This window comes from Vombatus ursinus, unplaced genomic scaffold (genome assembly GCF_900497805.2).
Source record: "Vombatus ursinus unplaced genomic scaffold, bare-nosed wombat genome assembly UNPS02005236.1, whole genome shotgun sequence".
In the NCBI taxonomy this organism is placed as follows: domain Eukaryota; kingdom Metazoa; phylum Chordata; class Mammalia; order Diprotodontia; family Vombatidae; genus Vombatus; species Vombatus ursinus.
The window spans coordinates 5,587,269-5,609,057 of record NW_020945014.1 but is presented as its reverse complement, the minus strand read 5'-3'; the positions used below and the strand labels follow the sequence as shown (position 1 = coordinate 5,609,057).

At 37.2% G+C, this 21,789-nt stretch overlaps 1 protein-coding gene across 2 annotated transcripts in view; it reads right to left on the bottom strand.

The window, feature by feature from the left end:
- The window catches only part of TRAPPC9 (trafficking protein particle complex 9), a 964,950-nt gene that overhangs the window by 694,249 nt on the left and 248,912 nt on the right, over positions 1-21,789 (bottom strand). For both annotated transcript variants that reach the window (XM_027844988.1, XM_027844994.1), the window contains one exon: positions 1,927-2,079. In XM_027844988.1, coding sequence (XP_027700789.1) covers positions 1,927-2,079 — 153 coding nt within the window. The remainder of the gene's footprint in view (positions 1-1,926; positions 2,080-21,789) is intronic.

Here is a 21,789-nt window from a genome sequence, read left to right as displayed (position 1 = left end):
CACACACACACACACACACACACACACACACACACACACACACACACGCTATATATAAGATGAATAGGAAATAATTCACAGATGGAAGGCACCAGAATTAAGAGGTTAGAAAAGGTTTCCTGCAGAAACTGGGATTTTTATTAGAATTTGAAGCCAGGAAAGCCAGTAGACAGAGATGAGGAAGGAAAGCATTCCAGACATGGAGGACAACCAGAGAAAATGCCCAGAGCTAAGAGATGGAGTATTGAATTCATCAAACAGCCAGGTAGCTGAGGAGTATGTGGTGGGGAGTAAGGTATAAGAAGACTGGAAAGATAGGAAAGGACTAAGTCACGAAGAGCTCTGTATGCCAAGCAGAGGCTTTTGCATTTGATCCTGGAGGTGAAAGGGAGCCACTGGAGTTTACTGAGTAGGAGGGTGACATCGCCGAACTTGGCAACGGTGTGGCTGTCCACTTATCACCCTCAAAGCATAAAATGATTTTGAGCCAGGAGGGATGTTAAAGATGATCTAATCTAGTAATCTCATTTTACAAAACTGAGGCCCAGAGAAGTAATTTGCCAAAGAAAGAAGCACAGATAGAATTTAAACTTATATCCTCTTACTTAATTTTTTTTATTTAAAACCTTTTTAATTAAGTTTTTTTTAATTAAAACAAGGTGTTCTTTCATAATAAGACTAAACAGACCAGAGTTGGAGTTCGTCTCTGTCACTTACTAGCCAAATGACAGTGGGCAAGTAACTCATTCTTTCTGAGCCACAGTTTTGTCATCTTTACAATGGAAACATTATGGTCACAAATTAGACACACTCTGAGGTCATCTAGTCCAAGTCCCTCATTTTACACATAAGGAACCTGAGGCCTAGAAAGGGTAAATGACATGCCCAAGGTCACAAAGGTGGCATGAAGCAGAACTGGGATTCAAGCTCAGGTCCTCTGACCTAGGAAACTCTTAAGTAATAAAAAAGAGAAATCAATCAATTAATTACTTGATATAATAATAAATTGATATGATAATAAATTAATATTAATTAATGAAAAATAGAAAATTGGTATTTATTTTCCACTTTCTTTTCCTATATGGATAGTCAAACAAGCTCATCTGGATGATCGTGGACCTGTAATAATAGGGGACCCGATGCAATCAGTAAAATGTCACCTGCAGATGACAGCATCTAGAGAACCTCACCATCTTTAAGGACTCCCTCTTTTCCTTAGACTCCGTACTGGGCCTCCTCCATGACAGAGACAAACATCTTTTGTGAGCATACAACTCCCTGTCTTAATCTCTGCCTGATAATAATCAGAGGGTCACTGAACAAAGTTACCTCTGCTTCATTTTTCAAGGTATTTGGTATGATTTTGACATGTAGGTAGACAACCTATGAGCTCATTCATAACTACCTATCTCTGTGACAGATATTGTAAATGGACAATCAACTGGACTCTGGATTGAATAGAAAGATAAGGTTGGGAAATTGAACAGTTCTTTTAATAACTCCAAAATTCACTTTGGAACAAATGCCCATTTTTTAACATCAGTATTCTTCTAGTGATGATGTATGCCCCATCCAGAGGACAATGGAGAGCAACCTAGTAAGCTTGGTCAAGCTACAGCAAATTACAAACCAGGAATTATGGAGGAGCAATGAGGTGAAGGATAGCAGAGAAATGTGTGACCAGAAGAGAAAAGAGCAAAAAAAAAAGATGGCTCAGACTGCAAGACCAAAAAACTGCTGGTGGACATAAGGAGTATGCTCCTCTTGGTATCCACGTACTATGAAGAAAACTGGAAGAAGGCCCTCTGCATACTGACTGACTCCTCTTCGACAATAATGTCTGTCTTTGCACAGTGTCTAGCAATGTAACAGACTTTAATAAATGCTTATGAATTAACTGAAGTAAAACGGGGAAAGGAGACTTACCATCATTGAGATCTTGCAGGAGATTCTCTTGACAGGAGAAATCCAATTTTACTTTGATATTTACAGTGAATGTTGCTGTCTTTCCCGGTTGTAAGGGAAACTGAGAGAGTGTTTCTTCGAGTTTCCAACTCAAAAAGTCACCATACAGCTTTTCTAGAAAAGTAAAGTATACATGATAATTTTAGGGAGGAAATGTGTCACTGTTTAACAATGACCAAGTAAAATGAAAGGTTATTTTATACACCGGGAAGTCCAACTCAATTTAACAATCATTTATTAAGTATCACATATATTTCAGACACTATGCTGGGCACTAGAGATACAGAGATGAAACATATTACAGAATCCCTGCCCTTAATAAACTTATGATTGTCAGGGAGGAACAGGAAGAAAAATTTAAAAGTGATAGTCCCAAGTGCTTGGAAAAGTAGACGATACCCAACAGAATTTAAGGGAGAGCTAGAAACAACAAGGAGACATTAAAAATAAGCAAACAAATAATCTAAGAAAAAAATATTTTTAACAAAGAGGGACATTCAACAATGGAATGAGCTACCTCTGTATGTAATGAGTCATCCCTGGAGGTCTTCAAGCAGATGCTAGAGAAAAACTTAAGGGGAGAATGAAAGCTGTCTTAAAGTATGTGAAGGGCCATCAACTAGAAGAGGGATTTTTATTTTTCCATTTGCACCCACAGGTCAGAACTAGTAGCAATGAGTAAAAGTTGGAAAGAGCTTAGGCTTGAGGAAGAAACTTCCTAACAAAAAGAGTCATTCAAAAGTGGAATGGACTGCCTTGGGAGGATGTGGATTCTCCCTCATTGGAGATTTCCAAGAAAGAGTTATATGACTGATCCCTTGTTGGGTACGTATTTTTTTAGAAGGGATTGTTATTGGGCTAAACTAAATGGCCACTAAAGTTTCTTTTAACTCAAAAAATCTGTGATTCTATAACTTCTTACAAATGTTGTGGAAGTAATTAATATTCTTATATGAAATTGTAGGAACAACGCCTAAGATCCCTTCCAATTCTGAGATGCTATGATTCTCATGAATGGAACGAACTGCCCAGTCTGTAACCGGAAGTCTTCAAGCTTGAGATCCAGGCTTCAAGTAAGAAAAAGATTTCAAACAAATACATCCAAAACAGGAATGGGCTGCTTCTAGAAGTAGTGAATTCTCCCTTGGGGGAGGTCTTCAAGTACAGTGTCACTTTCAATGTGTTGGCCAGTTTACTAAAACTGTTTCTCTCTGTGTCTCTCTCTGTCTCTCTCTGCCTTTCTCTGTCCCTCTCTCTGTAATGTGGGATGCCTCTATGGGAGGCAGAGGGGGAAAGAAAATGGGAAAGGATATATTGGGAAATGTAGGTGATAACAAAAAAGGTATAAACATTTTTAAAGGCAGGTCAGTATGTGAGTGGGAGTTTGAAGCATAACTGAGCTTCTAACTTTTAAGATTCTGAGTCAATGAATAAAAAGGTTATTTCATTCATTCATTTATTCAGCAGTCATTTATGAAGTACCTACAATGTGCACAGCACCATGCTAGGCACTTGGGAAGATACAGAGTTTAGATAAAATGTGGTCCCAGTACACAAACAACTATGCTACAAACCATTTCATGAAAATCTAAGAAAAATTCAAACACAGTGCTACCTGAGCTCCAAGAAGAGGAAAGTCTTTACCAAACAGGGAGGGGGGTGGGAAGAAAGGAACAGAAACTCATGGAAGGAGAAGGTAAATGGTAGGAATCCAATAAATAAAGTGGAGGAGGGTATTGCAGGCATAGGGACCAGCCTAATTAATGAAATGGAGGCAGAAATCAATCAACAATTATTTATATTTATACATATATATATGTGTATACGTATACACACATATATGTATATATACGTATGTGTATATATGTGTATGTATATATGTGTATACATATTTGTGTGTGTGTGTTGTGTGTTTTGTGTTGTGTGTGTGTACTTGTTGTGCTAAGGGCTGGGATTATAAAGGAAAAGTAAAAACAGCCCATATACTCAAGAAGTTTACATTCCCACAGGAAGATAGCATGGACATGAATCAGTACATAACAAGATACATATAGAGTCCATACTAGATAAACTTAGAAGAGAAGATATGAGATGGGAGAAACAGGAAAGGCCCCTTGTAGAAGGTGGCATTTGAGTTAAGTCTTGAGGGAAGGTAAGTACCCCAAGAGGCAGAGGTGAGAAAGGACAGCACTATCTTTGGCCAATCAGCAAGCACTTATTAAGCACTTACTTTGTACTGGGCACTATGTTAGGCACCAGTGACATAAAGAAAAGCAAAGCCACTGTTACTGTTCTCCAGGAGGTCACATTATGACGAGGGGTACATGTAAATAACTAAATATATTCAAGATCTATACAGGAGGAAGGCAATCTCAGATGGAAGATGATAGTAGCTGAGGGACCCAGGAAAGACTTCCTACAGAAAGTGTGATCTGAGCTGAGTCTTAAAAGTAGCCAGCAGAGGTAACAGGTGAAGAAGAACATTCCAAGCATGGAGGACAACCAGAGTAAAGGCACAGATTTGGGAGACAGTGCAGCAGCTGCAGCAGCACAGCCCCACACCAAGGGTCCTCTGCTCCAGGCATTGAAGACTCTCTGCCCAGCGGACGAGGGGGTGGGGCCACTCAGAACCCTGGGAGAGAGAAGGAAGTCTGCCGAATGATCCATTTACATTACGCAAGAATAAGAATAGCTTAATCACAGAGTCCATAGGAGGGAACGAATATAAGAAGACTAGAAAAGTATGAAAGGGTTAGGTTGGGAAGAGCTTTCAATATCAAACAGAGGACTTTGTATTTCCTCTTAGACACAACAGAAAGTCACTGAAGTTTACTGAACAAAGTAACATGGTTGGACTTGTGATTCAGGAAAATAACTGGCACCTAGCTGTGTGGGGGACAGATTGGAGTGAAGAAAACACAATTCAAAAGCTATTCCAATGTCTGAGCAGGAGCCAATGAGAGTCAGACATGTAAACACAGGGAATCAGAAGGATATGAGAGATGTTGTTGATGACAAATAAATAACACTTGGCAACTAATTCGCTATGTGAAGGAGAACGAGGAATTAAGGATGGTTTTGAGGTTGCTAACCTGGGTCCTTGGAATGATGGTAGTGCCCTCAACAGAAATGAGGGAGTCTAGAAGAGAAGGAGGTTTGGGGAAAAATAAATTAACTCTATTTTTAACATGTTTAATTTCAGATGTCTACAACGCATTCCAGTTTGAAATATTCAATAAGCAGATTGGGATATTGGACTAAAGATTGGGAGACTATGTAGAGACATATAGATGAGGGAGTCATCTGCATAGAGACGATAACTGAACCCATGTAAGCTGACGAGGACACCAAGAGAGTGTTAGGGAGGGAAAACAAGCAGGCCCAGAACAGAATTCTGTGGTCTACATACTTTAGGGGGTGGCATGTGGATAGATATTCAGTGAAGAAGACTGAGAAAAAGCAGTAAGACAGATAAGAGAGAAACCAAGAGGGAGTAGTCAGAAAAGGGTAGAGAGTATCCTTGAGTAAAGAGTGGTCAATAGTGTCAAGGCAAAAAAGATGAGGACCAAGAAGAGATTACCAGGTTTTGCAATTAAATGATCATTGGTAACTTTGGAGAAATCAATGTCAGTTGAATGAGAAGTAAGAAGCCAGAAAATGATGGATTGAGAAAGGACTTAGAGACATACAGGTATCAATGGTAGACAACTTTTGCCAGTTTTGAAAAGGAGGATAAATATAGCATCATCCTGATACACAGTACATGCTTAATAAATACTTGGTTATCAACTGGTAACACTGACAACACCTTAAATAGATAGTTCGTTCAGTAAAGGTTTTTTAAGGCTGGAAGAGATATGGGCACGTTTTTAGGCAGCACAAAATAAAACAGTCAATAGGGAGGGACTAAAAATTAGAGGGGAAGGAATGAAATGGTTGCAAGAGTGATACGGTAGAGAAAATGGGAGGGAATGGATACATGTAGAGACGTTGGCCTTGATGAGAAGAAAGGCTGCCTCTTTATCCAACTTGAGTAAAGGAGAGAATCCTAATATGACATTTCCTAACCCCTTATTCTAGTAACTCTGCTCTAAGAAGGCTCTAGTCTGTCAACTTCATCCAAACTGTGACATATAGAACACAACACAATACTAAATATGGTCTGGCCAGGGCAGAGCACAGTAGGATTATATTTTTTCCCAAAATATGGAATATATGTGTGTGTATGTAATACACACATATATATCTTAGTTAAAAAAATTTGCATTTCCTTTTTTTTTTTAATCATCCTTATCACACTGATGTCTCACATCAAGCCTAATGGTAACTAAAGTCTTTAGATCTTTTTCATGTGGACTTTGACTAAGCTAGGTCTCAACAATCTTACACTCAAGCAACTAATTTTTCAAATTCATATTTTAATATGATAATGACTAATTCAAATTTATATAGTGTGTTATAGCTTAAAAAGTATTCTGCCTTGAATATATAAGCTCCTTGAGAGTAAAGATTGTGTCATTTCTTGTACTTGTATCGACAGCACCTGAGTATAGTGACTGGCACATTATAGGTGTTTGATAGATGCTTGTTGATTGATTACCCATCTACTACATAAGGTGAGTACAATGATTATTATACCTATTTTGTAGATGAAAAAACTGAGGCCTAGAGAGGCTATGTGATTTTCCCAAGGTCACATAGCTAGCAATTGTCAGAGAAGACTCAAATCCAGGTCTCACAAGACCATCATTCTTTTGACCACACCTCTCTGGGTTTATACATGCAATTAAATGTATTGTACTTCATCATACACAGATGGTCTGTTTATCCCATCACATTTTAAGTAAGTGGTAGAGACTAAACCTTTCCTATAATTATTTACTACAGGCACACAGCATCACTAACTACTTCTTAGTGCCTCCAAAATCTATACAAAATTATACAGTGGAAACAATGGTCTTAGAGCCAAAGATCTTAGTTCTAATCCAAGTTCTGCTAAATTATGCCTAATTATAAACAAATCACTTCACATATCTCAAACTCAGATTCTTATTCTATGAATGGAGAATGGTAAAACTTGCATCATCCAGCTCTAAGGGTTACGAGAATGATTTGTAAAACTTAAAGCACATTAGATATGGAAGGAATTATTATTCTCATGCATTTGCTGATTTAACGGTAAAAGTTGTGAGCATGTAACATTACCTCTAATCTAATGAAATATAGCTTTTCACTCCATCACCTAATCACCAAACAAGTTAATGCAAGATTGAGATAAATGGATGCCAGACTACATGAACTCAGGACATAAAAATGTTTGGACAATTATCCCTGGGAGTTCGGCCTTCCCCAGAAACAGTGGAAGTACATACTGAGTTTGGTTTTCCTAAACTATCTATCCATCTGTTAAGTTAACACTAGTCAAGCCTTATCATAAGGCACTGATGCCAAGAGCAGCGGGCTTAGACCAGTGCACAGCAAAGGTCCCCTCTGACACAAGACTCTACCCACTGGACTACTTCTGCTAACACTGCCACTATGTGACTGCTTGTACTTAATAAAAGATATTTGGTCGTTCTTGGATGATTTATCTATATATATACATATACCCCCATGGACAAATAAGAAGCTGGGGAATGGGAAGGAATGTTAAAGGAAGAAACAAAACGTGAAGGAATTTCTCCAGCTGCTAACAAGAAATACTGTATATGACATCAAGTGAAAGGAGCTATTAAATATAGTAGGAAGGCAACAGACAAGTGATTCAGGAGGACATGAGTTCTACCTCTAACAATTCATGTGATTTAAAGAAAGTCACTTAACTCCTGTGGCCCCAGTTTTCCCATAAGTAAAATGAAGGGGTTGGATTTAACAATACCTGAGGTCCATTTCAAATGTGAAATAATTCATATCAGTAATAATTCACATTTGTAAAATGCTTTGCAAACCTTAAACTGTTTTCCTCACAAACCTATTAGGTATTACAGGTATCATCCCGAGAACCAGTTAAGTGACTCAGAGCACTGTGCCTAGAGTGGGGACAACCTGAATTCAAATGTAGCCTCAGACACTGACTAGTTATATGACCCTGGGCAAGTCACTTTCCCTCTGTTTGCCTCAGTTTCCTCAACTGTAAAATGGAGATAATAAGGGCACCTACCTCCCAGGGTTGTTATGAGGACAAGATGTGGTAATATTTGTAAAGGGTGTCTGGCACACAAGTACTTAATGAATTTTTATTTCCTTCCCACTTGACAAAGGAGGAAGCTGAGGCAGAGATTAGATGACTTGTCCTTGTTAGAGGTAGATTTGAACCTACTTCTCTCCTGACTCCAAATCCAGTGGAGGATATCCAGTACATTACATTCCTTCCTATCCTACATTCACAGTTAGCAAATTTTACTACATTTCTTTTTTGATATGACACCGAACAATAAAAGTTACAATAATAATAATATCTACAATTTCCACTCCCAATGTTACTATCCTAAAAATTTTTTTTTTAATTCTCTCAGGAGCACATCCATTAGAATGCTCCAATGGCTATAAACTAGCATACATTTTACTTCAAGAAAAAGGAAAGGAAAACATCTGGTCTAGAGCATAGACTCTAGACCATTCTAGACCATAGACTCTAGAGCATATAGAGCATTCACTATGATTGGTCTCTTCACTAGCTTACCTTACTTTGATCTTCTCCTAGTCTTTGAAAAATTTAAGTCAGTTCAATTAAATTAAAAAAAACCAAACAATTAAGTGCCCACCAGGTGTAAAGCATTTATCTACAATAAACTTATGACCATAACAATTATAAGAGAACTGATATCCACTGAAAGGAAACTGAGTGCTGAACAGAAACATATCATAAGGAATATGCATATTTTAGAATATCACTTTGTTTTGATAATTCTATGAGTCATCACACATGCTCCCTAAAATAATGGAGAGAACACCAAGTTGGCATATAAGAGATGCAGTAGGTGGGCAGGACTTGGAAATCACAGTCCTAGGGGCAAGAAAGAAGAAATTCTGCTTAATTCAGCCAACATATGCTAAGCATCTACTTAATGAAAGAAACTGAAAGGCACCTCTTCGACTACCAGACTTATATCTTGTACAAATGAATGACTCACCAAGCAAATCTGGACCATTCTGAGTTCAAATGAGACACATTTTAGGATTTAGAGGTAAAGGGTACTATAGAGATCACAGAGTTCAACCTTCTCATTTACAAAAGAGGGGGCTGAGATCCCAAAATACTGAATGAATTGCCCATCATCATACAGCCTAGTACACGGGAGAGTTGGAATATGAACCAGGTCTTCTGATCCCCAAATCCTGCACTCTTTGCTCTGCAAAAGGATGTCTCAAAAAGAAAAGAATCAACATCAAAGAGTATAATTTCAGCAATGTTCCTGTTTGTTTAAATTGTTTTTCATTTCAGAAAAGAAGTGTTTCAACTGTGAGATCAACTATATTTAAATGAACTATTAGATGTTCTCCAGGATTCACTAGTGCCTGCTACTACTGAATGATGCCCAAGGCTAAATCAACCTTAAACAAATAGATTCAGACAGCAGTTATTTTTTAATGAAGGACTGAAATGAAAAAATATCAGCGATTGTTTAGATTTGACTGCCAGGGACACATAACAAGTAAGATACCACCCCTACAATTCCTCCCCAAAATATAAGCAACTTTAAATACATTTCAACTACAATTACATCATTACAACTGCTTAAATACAAAATTAACAAAGAAATCAGTATGTTAGGGCTGGCAGGGCCTTAGAGATCATCTAATTCAACCCTCTCATTTTTTAGATGAGGAACCTGGGAACCAAAGAGTATCATGTTCCAGTTTTAGAGTCACATTTTAGGAAGGATACTGAGAAGGTGCCCAGGACAATGGGAGGGTGAGAAATGATACCACATGGGAATCAAAGGAAGTAAATGGGAGTGTTTGTACGAAAAGAGAAGACATGTGACAGTCAACTTTTTAAAAGCCTGTCACATGGAAAAATAATGTACTCAGATGTCTCCAAAGGATAGAACTAGGATAAATGGGTGGAAATTGCTGAAATTAAGATTTTAGCTTAACATAAGAAAAATCTTCCTAACAATTAGAGCTGTCTAAAAGTAGAATAGAAAAAGGAAAAGTAAGGTCTATCTCACTGGTGATTTTCAACTAAAGATAGGATAGCCTCTCATGCAGGATACTGTAGAACAGATCTCATGTTTCATTTAACGGTTAGGCTAAATATCTTCTGAGGCCCTTTTCAACCTAAAATCTGTAAGAGGGGAAGTGACCTGCCCAAACTTATATACCAAAAGAAATTCTGAATTACCATTATGGAAGTGTTTGGTTTTCACCTAAAAGGTTAAACCAAAGCAATCAAGAGAAAGAAGAATTACTACATGATCAAGAGAAATAAATCATAGATTTAGAGCTAGAAGGGACCTTATGGGTCATGTAATCCAATTCTCTCATTTTACATGCAAAAAAAAAAAACTACAGTTTTCCCCTAGTTAAAACGTAGTACCAAAGAAATCATACTTCGTCCACGACAGATGTGACTTTTAAAAAATGAAGACCTTTTGTTATTCCAAGTGAATCTTCTTCTTATTTTTTCTAGCCCTATAAAATAAATTTTTGGTACTTTGATTGGTATGGCACTGAATAAGTAAATTAGCTTAAGTATAATTGTCATTTTTATTATATTAGCTCAGCCTACCCATGAGCAACTGATGTTTTTCCAATTATTTAGATTTGACTTTATTTCTGAGGGAAGTGTTTTGTAATTGTGTTCATATAGTTCCTGGGTTTGTGTGGGTAAGTAGACTCCTAAATATCTGATAATGTCTACAGTAATTTTAAATGGAATTTCTCTTTCTATCTCTTGCTGTTGGGCTTTGTTGGTAATGTATAGAAATGCCGATGATTTATGTGGGTTTATTTTATTGTCTGTAACTTTGCTAAATTTGTTTATTATTTTAAGTAGTTTTTTACTTGATTCTCTAGGATTCTCTAAGTATATCATCAGATCATCTGCAAACAGTGATAGCTTTGTTTCTTCTTTGCTTATTCTAATACTTTCAATTTCTTTCTCTTCTCTTATTGCTAAAGCTAACGTTTCTAGTATGATATTGTAATATATGAAAATATGTTTAATAGGAATGTGTATGTATAGCCTATATCAGATTGCACCCCATCTTAGGGAGGGAGGGGGAAAGGGAGAGGAAGAAAAATTTAAAACTCAAAAGCTTTATGGAAGTGATTGTTGATAAATCAAAATAAATTAATTTAAAAAATGCAGGAAGAAAGGTTGGGTAGATGGAGAATTATGACCTTGTCTCCTTAGTTAAAACTTTTGGTCTGGACTGAATAAAGTTACATACTAAGGCAAAGGAGATCTTTGGAGTATCTTATTCTAAACTACCTAGTTATCTATAACAGAAGGCTCCAAGTTCCACACTGACATAGGGGTTATGGGAAAAAAGATTTAATGGGGGGATGGGGAATTCTACCTGCTTTTATTAATAAGTTGTGGTGGTTATGACTAAAAAGCTATTACCTTGTCCTTATTCTTAAAAGACTCTAGCCACTATACTCTGAAATTGAAGATGAGATGGCAAAGGTATCCCTGAAGAGATGGGCCTAGGAGAATAAGAATAAGCACTCTATAAATACCGGAGCAAATTCAGTTGACATTGCATGCTCAGCAGTGACTAAGGGAACCAATGGAGACTACTTGCACTGTAGATATTAGAAGATAAGCTAAGGCCTGAGAAGATTGCTTAGAAAAAGTCGAGTGAGAACAGCTTGCTATCCCTAAGAAGAGATCTTAGCTCTATATATAGCATCAGAGGAGTGGCCTAACCTGGACCTTTACCAGGTACCTGGCACCCATTGATATGAATGCCCCTTTGTATGATTCCTAGCATACAGGTCCCATTAATGGTGTATTTATGAAAAAGTGTGACTTCAGTTTATTATCTGTTAGGAGTTTTCTTGCTATGCTATTTCACATTTTCACCTTTCCTATGATCAACTGGAGAAAAACATTTGGCAGTGGTGGATGCAGTCCCACAGACAACTGCGAACATAGAGTACCTATTCTGGGAGTCCAACATGTGAGGGAGGGCTGTCTTGGGTACTACGTAAAGCTGAGATTGAAGGCCAAAGAGGCATGATATAAAGAAAATAACAGGGTAACACACAGTAGAAACCTGGAAATAGCACTCATAATTCTAAATGTTGTAATGGCCAGTATGCCCATCATCGTCACCTAATCTACAATTTACAATGAGTTGTGCATATAAAGTCCCACGGTATTAATTAAAGTGTATTTCGCTTTGCCTGAAAATAATTTATTCTGCATTTGGAGTCACTCTCAAACTATAAAACTATTCAAACCATAAATCTATTTTGGTCATGTCAACATGGGATCATTAAATGGACTATATTATATAATATTTTTAATGTACCTACAAAGTACTACCTCTATTGATGAAAATAGCAATACATATTTACATTGTACTTTAAGGCTTACAAAGCATTTTTCCTATAATAATCCTGTTATATAGTTCACAGGATCATAAGATTTAGAGCTTAAAGCAACCATGGAGATATAAACCCCACTTCAGGGTTATACAGGTGCTAAACAGCACAGCTGGTATTTGAACCTAGACACTTCAACTCCGGAGCCCTTTATTTGAGACCACACAGAACTATTAATTCCATTTTGCAAAGGAAGGAACTGAGGTTCAGAAGTTCAGTGACCTGTGATTCAACTAGTAAAGGTTTAGTTCAATTAAATAAATACTTGTTAAGCAAATATATGTATATGGTACTATAGTAGGAACTCAGGATAAAAGATAAAAATGAAATTGACCTTGCCCTTGAATTATATTCTATTTACCTCATCAGTCATCTGAAACTGTTCTCTCCAAAGTTACCAATGAACACTTAAGTTTCAAGTCCAATGCCTCTTTCTCAATTCTCACATTTCTTGGCTTCTCTATACCATTTGACACTGTTAACTACTCCCTCTGTCTGGAAGCTGTCTTCTCCCTGGGTTTTCATGACACAGTTTTCTCCTGGATCTCTTCCTACCTCTTTGTGCCTTCTCAGGATCTATGGATTATTTTCTAGATCATCAACCATGTCTCACACCTATGCATGATATATCCCAAGCCTCTGTTACAGTCTCTCTTCTCTGCTTTTCCTACACCCTCTAAGTAATCTCATCAACTACCAGTTCAACTATCAGATCTTCACAGAGGTCTTTCAGATCTTTATTTCCAACCTAGTCTCTCTCCTAAGAACCAGTCCTACTCAACATTGGACATCTCTGACTGGATGTCTCACAGACATCTTAAATCGAGCATGTCTAAAACATAATTCATTATCTTTTCACAAAAAATCTTCCCCTTCTCCTAACTTCCCTATTTTCATTGAGGATATCACTATCTTTCCAGTCATCCAGGTCTGCAACCTCAGAATCATCCTCAAGTCTTACCTTTCCCTCACCCATCATATCCAAACAGTTTTCAAATCTTGTTGATTCTGCCTCCATAATATGTCTTCAATCAATCTCCTTCTTACCACTCACATAGCTACCACTCTGGTTAAGGCCCTCATCTCACCTGGACTACTATAAGAGCCTCCTAAATGATTTCCCTGCATCTAGTCTCTCTCGTCTCCAACTGCTACTAAATTGATATTCCTAAAACATGGGTCTTACCATATGGTAAGGTACTCCTCTGCTCAAGAAGATTCAGACTTTCTCTTGCTGTAGGGCAAGAGTTCTTCATCTTTTTGTGTCATGAACACTTTTGGCAGTCTGGTGAATCCTACAGATCTCTTCTTAAAATAATGTTTTTAAATGCACAAAATAAAACACAGAAAATTACAAAGGAAGTCAATTATACTGAAACACACTTATCAACACAAAACCAAAACCAAGTTTATAGATCCCAGCTTAAGAATTCCTACTTTGGATAAAATACAACTTCCTCTGCTATTTAAAGACCTTAATAATCTGGTTACATCCACCTTTTCAGGATTAAAGACCATTACTCTCCACACACTCTTATGTTCCAGCCCACTTGTCCTACTTGGTACTTATATAATCATACATTTAGAGCTACAGGGGACCTGAAAGGTCATCAAGTGAAATCTCCTCATTTTACAGGAAGGAAACTGAGACTGAGACAGCTTAAGTGACTTGCCCAGGGTCATTCTGCTAGTAAGTATCTGAAGCAGATTCAAAACCAGGTCTTCCTGGCTCTGGCTCAGTGTTCTATCCATCAGAATGTTGTCCATACGACAATGCACAGGTTGTCCCCTTTGCCCAGGATGTACAACCATACCATCACCCTTGCATAAATTTCCTGACTTCCTTCAGGAAGTTTCAGATGATCCCCCTCATCCCCAAGAAGCTAGCACACTCTTGCTAAGACATATATTTTGTATTTAGTTTTCTGTGACTATGTCGCTTTTCCCCAAAGAATGGAAGCTTTCTGAGTACAGGATTGCTTTATTTTGTGTTTCATATTTTCAGAACTGAGGCAGAGTACTTGGTATATTTTTTTTCCCAGATCAGATCTGTGATTTCATTTGCACAAGAAACTCACATAGAGAAATTCCCTCTAAAAATTCAGACTGGCACCTACTCTGCAATTTATAGTCATGAAGAGGTGTCTGGAAGCACTGAGGTGTAGACTGACTTGCCCAGAGTCACTAAGCCAATGTGGGTCAGAGGGAGGGAAGACCAGAAACCAACATTTCCTGAATCCAAGGTCTACTCTCTAACTACACATCCTCTCATATAATAGGCAACTGAGTAAAGACTTCTTGTTATTGTTAAACAAAGTTAGAAGTAGGAGAGTGTTTGAAGGCAGGAATGGGGAAATGGAGAAAGGCAGGCATCTCCATCTAGCATATAAGGACTTTGTAATCATATATGTGAATATTCTTAATGTTTCCATCCAAGATGGTTATATTTTGTTAGAGTTTTGTGTTAGAGTTATGATTGTTTAGAAATTCATTTATGTAGAACATATTCCCCAACACCAAACAAATATAGCTTTTACAGTATAAGGTGGAAATTTATGATCTGCTTAGGACTTTCTGACTGTAGAAAATCAAAACTGAAATCATCAACCTGCTCCTCAAGTTTATGTAGTTATCAGATTCCAAGAGATAGCCTCTAAGTTTCTGTTTTTCATTCTAATTGCCAAGGCACATAATTAGCTATGACTGATTAAATTTGACGGGATGGACGAATGGATGGATGGACGGATGGATGGATAGATAGATAGATAGAAAGATAGATGGATAGCTGAATATTAACAAAACACTGTACAAAGATTGGGTATGAGGAGTGAGTGTATATATTTCTATATACATACATAGGTACAACTAATGGCATTTTGTGACCTTTGCAACTTAATAATTTTCTATAATTTTCTGTAATTAATAGTAACTTATTTCAATACTCAAATTTTGCATTAACAAATGATTCTGATTATATCTATAATTTAACACTGGTAACAGTCACCGAAAACTTCAACATTGTTGACCTTTTGTTGTTTTCCAAACTTATTATTTGGTTTGAACTGAAGAGGTTTGCAACTTTCATGAACAAGAATAGAAGGCAGGCTCTTACCTCACACTAAATACTTGTGGACTCCGATATCAACCCAAAAACAGTTATCCAAAAAGAGACAGACAGACTAAGAGAAGCTAAAGAAGTTGGAAGAGTAGTGTACAACTTTAGGAAAATACGGTAAAACACCATTACTCTAGTATTTTCTTTTCCTTTTTCCACAGAGACCTGGTTGAAATTTCCCTCGTCATCATCCATCCAATTCAATTTAATTCCATCCCTATCTCCTAAGGGTCTACAACATATAAAAAGAAACCCACACCAGCAGCAGTGTGTAAGACAGATTGGGCTGAGGCAGAAGAGAGGCACGAAGAACAGCTTTTAAGCCTGGGTAACTAGGAGAAAGGGGATGCCATTCACAGAAAGACAAAGTTAGGAGCAATAGCAATTGAGAAAGAGAGGGCTGGCTTAGTAAACAAATTATACAGAAAATGTTTACCAACTTAAGCAAATTAATAAAAAGTGCTTTAGAAACATCCACTTCCACCACTTCCAGGAGCCAAGATGGTGAAGTAAAAAGTTAGTCCCTCTCACCCTCCCCTATCAACCTCTGAAACCCCAGAAAATATCACCCTAGAAAAAACCCTGGAACAGCTGAACCAGAAGAAAGACGGAGTGCAGCACTGCAGTAGCCCAGGTAGCTAGAGGGATTAAGGGGAAAGGCCCCTCTTACCCTGGGAGAAGGGGAGCAGTACAGAACCGGGAGTCCTCGAGCCAGCTAGCGGAAAGACCCACTTTAGCACACCAGGAGGAGATTCTGGTGCCTTGGCATTCTACAGCAAACGGGTCTCCCAGTGCCTCAACAAAAATAAGGGAAACAGCACTACAAAGGGCCCCAGGCGGATAAGTACCCGGCAGCATTTGTCTGAAAGGAGCTGAAGAAAGCAACCTAGAGGTGCCAAAAAGTTCCAGCCTTGTTGATTCCAGCCCAACACCAGGTAAGCTGTCAGAATCCTACAGCCTCCAACTGCCAACCAGGAGGAGATCCCGAAGCCCAGGTGGTCGAGTAGGCAAACACCAACAGCTGTACCTCCGAGTGCCTTGGTGAGGGTGGGGTAACTGGCCGAAACCAGCTCAGAAAACCACCAAGTGCCTCAGCATTCTTCAGCAAAGAAGTCTCCCAGTACCTCAACAGAAATAAGGGAGGCAGCACTGCAAGGGACCCCAGGCAGATAAACACCTGGCAGCACTTAGCTAAAAGGAGCTAAACAAAGCTAAAGGAAAGGAAAAGCAGGCAACCTAGATTTACCTGAAAGTCCCAGCCTTGCTGATTCCAGCCCAACACCAAATAAGCTGCTGGAACCCTACAGCCTCCAAATGCCAACATAAGAGGCCCCAGCACACAAAGCCAGTGACCAAGACCTAGGCTCCCAACACAAGAAGCTTGGGTCAGTGCCCTCTGCTCCCCAGCAGGAGAGCTTAATCTCTTTAAAGGCCAGGGAATAAAGAAACACCATGAGTAAAAAGAAACGTACGATAGATTCTTATTATGAGAAGAGTGAAGAGCAAGACAGAAATTCTGAAGAGGACAACACTGTCATCAAACCCACATCTGCAACATCAAAAGGGAATATGAACTGGTCTGAAGCTCAAAAAGCCTTCTTAGAAGAACTCAAGAAGGATTTTAAAAGCCAAATGAGAGAGGCAGAGGAGTCCTTTAAAAGTACAATTGGCCAATTGGAAAAAAAGTGCACTGAAGAAAACAAGTCCCTAAAACACACAATTGGCCAGTTGAAAAAAAAGTACAATGAAGAAAATAAATCCCTTAAAAATATAATTGACCAATTGGAGAAGAAAGTACAAAATCTAACAGAAAAAATCAATATGTTAAAAATTAGAATTGAACAAATGGAAACTAATAACTCTATGAGAGAGCAAGAATCAGTCAAACAGAAACAAAAAAATGAAAAAATAGATGAAAATGTAAAATACCTCATGGATAAAACAGCTGACCTGGAAAATCGATCCATGAGACACAATTTAAAAATTATAGGCCTACCTGAAAGTCATGATGAAAAAAAGAACCTGGACAATATCATTCAGGAAATCATAAAGGGCCTGAAGTCCTAGGACCTGAAGGTAAAATAACTATAGAAAGACTCCATCGCTCCCCACCTGAAAAAGATCCCTAATTGAAAACACCAAGGAATATAATAGCTAAATTCCAAAATTGCCAGATTAAAGAGAAATTACCGCAAGCAGTCAGAAAGAAACAATTTAAATATCATGGGACCACAGTCAGGATTACACAGGACCTTGCAGCCTCTACGTTAAAGGACCATAGGGCATGGAACGTGATATTCCATAAGGCAAAGGAGCTTGGAATACAGCCAAGGATTAACTACACAGCGAAAATGAGTGTGATTTTTCAGGGAAGGAGATGGATATTCAACGAAATACGGGACTTCCAAATGTTCCTGATAAAAAGACCAGAGCTCAACAAAAAATTTGATCTCCAAGTACAAGATTCAAGAGAGACATAAAAAGGTAAATGGGACAGAAAGATACAATATGTTGTTAATAAGGGCAAAATGTTTACATCCCTACAAGGGAAGATGACACTTGCAACTCTTGAGAACTGTATTGTTATTATACCACGTTAAAGGAGTATACGTAAAGGGAGTGGATATAAGTTGACTTTGATGTAATGATAAAAAAAAAAATTTAATCAAGTGGGTTAAATGGATCCAAGTAAGTGGATTGGTCTGAGCTAAGAAAATGTACTGAGAAAGGAGGAGGCAGACAAGGGTAAATCACATTACAGGAAAAGACACAAAAACCTATTAGAACAGAGGTAAAGAAGGGAGGGGGATGAGCATTGTTTGAACCTTACTCTTATCAAATTTAGCTCAAAAAGGGAATAACATAATCAGTTAGGTATATAAATCTAACTTGCACTATAGGCAGTAGGAGGGAAAAGCGGAAAGAAAAGGGAAGGGAGATAGAAGGGAGGGAAGAAGCAGTAAGGGTAAAGGGGAAGAAAAGGGAAAGGGATAATAGAAGGGAGGTGGGACCGGAGGAGGCGCTGGTCAAAAGCAAAACACTAGTGAGGGGGGAAAAGGAGAAAGGAGAAAGAAAAGCATAAACAGGAGGGAAAAAAGGATGGAGAAAAAGACACAGATAGTAATCATTACCATAAATGTGAATGGGATGAACTCTCCCATAAAACAGAAGCATATAGCAGATTGGATTAAAAACCATAATCCTACAATATGTTGTTTACAGGAAACACATTTGAAAAAGAGTGACACATACAGGGTAAAAGTAAAAGGCTGGAGCAAAATATATTATGCTTCAGCTGAAGTAAAAAAAAGCAGGGGTAGCGATCCTGATCTCAGACAAAGCAAAAGCAAAAATAGATCTTATCAAAAGAGATAGGGAAGGAAACTACATCCTGCTAAAAGGTACCATAGACAATGAAGTAATATGATTACTAAACATATATGCACCAAATGGTATAGCATCCAAATTCTTAGAGAAGAAGTTCGGGGAGTTACAGGAAGAAATAGACAGCAAAACTATACTAGTGGGGGACCTCAGCCTCCCCCTCTCTGAACTAGATAAATCTAACCACAAAATGAACAAGAAAGAAGTTAAGGAAGTGAATAGAACATTAGAAAAGTTACATATGATAGACCTGTGGAGAAAACTGAATGGGGATAGAAAGAAATATACTTTTTTCGCGGTGGTACATGGCACATACACAAAAATTGACCATGTATTAGGGCATAAAAACCTCAAGGTCCAATGCAGAAATAGTAAACGCATCCTTTCCAGATCATGATGCAATAAAAATTATATATAATAAAGGGTCATGTAAAGATAGACTAAAAAATAACTGGAAACTAAATAATCTAATCCTAAAAAATGACTGGGTCAAAGAACAAATCATAGAAACAATCAATAATTTCATTCAAGAGAATGAAAATAATGAGACAACATACCAAAACTTAAGGGATGCAGCAAAAGCAGTTCTTAGGGGAAGTTTTATATCTCTAAATGCTTACATAAATAAAATAGAAAGAGAGGAAATCAATGAATTGGGCATACAACTAAAAAAACTAGAAATAGAACAAATTAAAAATCCTCAAACGCCAAATTAGAAATATTGAAAACCAAAGGAAAAATTAAGAAAATTGAAATTAAGAAAACTATTGAACTAATAAAACTAAGAGCTGGTTTTATGAAAAAACCAATAAAATAGATAAAGCTCTGGTTAATCTAATTAAAAAAAAGAAAGAAGAAAACCAAATTACTAGTATCAAGAATGAAAAGGGTGAAATTACCACCAAGGAAGAGGAAATTAAAACAACAATTAGGAATTATTTTGCCCAACTATACGCCAACAAATTTGATAATCTTAGTGAAATGGATATATATTTACAAAAATATAAATTGCCCAGATTAACAGAAGAGGAGGTAAAATACTTAAATAACCCCATCTCAAAAAAAGAAATTGAACAAGTCATTGATGAACTCCCTAGGAAAAAAGCTCCAGGGCCAGATGGATTTACATGCGAATTCTATCAAACATTTGAAGAACAATTAATTCCAATACTATATAAACTATGTGGTAAAATGGGTAAAGAAGGAATCTTACCAAATTCTTTTTATTATACAAATATGGTGCTGATACCTAAACCAGGAAGAGTCAAAACAGAGAAAGAAAATTATAGACCAATTTCTCTAATGAATATAGATGCAAAAATTTTAAACAAAATATTAGCAAATAGATTACAGCAACTTATCACATGAATAATACACTATGACCAGATAGGATTTATACCAGAAATGCAGGACTGGTTCAATATAAGGAAAACTATCAGCATAATCCATCATATCAACACCAAAACTGACAGAAACCACATGATCATCTCAATAGATGCAGAAAAAGCTTTTGACAAAATACAACACCCATTCCTATTAAAAACACTAGAGAGCATAGGTATAAATGGAATCTTCCTTAAAATAATAAATAACATCTATCTAAAACCTTCAGCAAGTATAATATGTAATGCAGACAAGCTAGAAGCATTTCCAATAAGATCAGGGGTGAAACAAGGATGTCCATTATCACCACTGTTATTCGACATCATACTGGAAACATTAGCTTTAGCAATTAGAGAAGAAAAAGACATTGAAGGCATTAGAACAGGCAAAGAAGAAACAAAGCTACCACTCTTTGCAGATGACATGATGTTATACTTAGAGAATCCCAGAGAATCAAGTAAAAAACTACTCGAAATAATAAACAACTTTAGCAAAGTTGCAGGCTATAAAATAAACCCACATAAATCATCTGCATTTCTATATATTACCAACAAAGACCAATAGCAAGAGATAGAGAAATTCCATTTAAAGTTACTGTAGACATTATAAAATATTGAGGAGTCTACCTCCTGAAACAAATTCAGGAACTCTATGAACACAATTATAAAACACTTTTCACGCGAATAAAATCAGATCTAAATAATTGGAAAAAAATCAGTTGCTCATGGGTAGGCCGAGCTAATATAATAAAAATGACAATTCTACCTAAGCTAATTTACTTATTCAGTGCCATACCAATCAAACTACCAAAAAATTATTTTATAGAGTTAGAAAAAATAATAACAAAATCCATCTGGAAAAACAAAAGGTCCAGAATATCAAGAGAATTAATAAAAAGAAATGCAAGGGAAAGTGACCTAGTGGTAGCAGATCTTAAACTGTATTATAAAGCAGCAATCATCAAAACTGCTTGGTACTGGCTAAGAAATAGAGTGGTGGATCAGTGGAATAGGTTAAGTATGCAAGACACAGTAGTCAATGACTATAGTAATATATTATTTGATAAACCTAAAGACCCCAGCTTCTGGGATAAGAATCCACTCTTCAAAAAAAACTGCTGGGAAAACTGGAAAAGAGTATGGCAGAAACTAGGCATAGACCAAAATCTCACACCATATACCAAAATAAAGTCAAAATGGGTACATGATTTAGATATAAAGGCTGATACTATAAGCAAACTGAGAGATCAAGGAATAGTTTACCTGTCAGATCTATGGAGAACAGAAGAATTCATGACCAAATAGGAGATAGAGAACATTACGAAAAGCAAAATAGATAATTTTGATTATATTAAATTGCAAAGTTTTTGCACAAACAAAGCC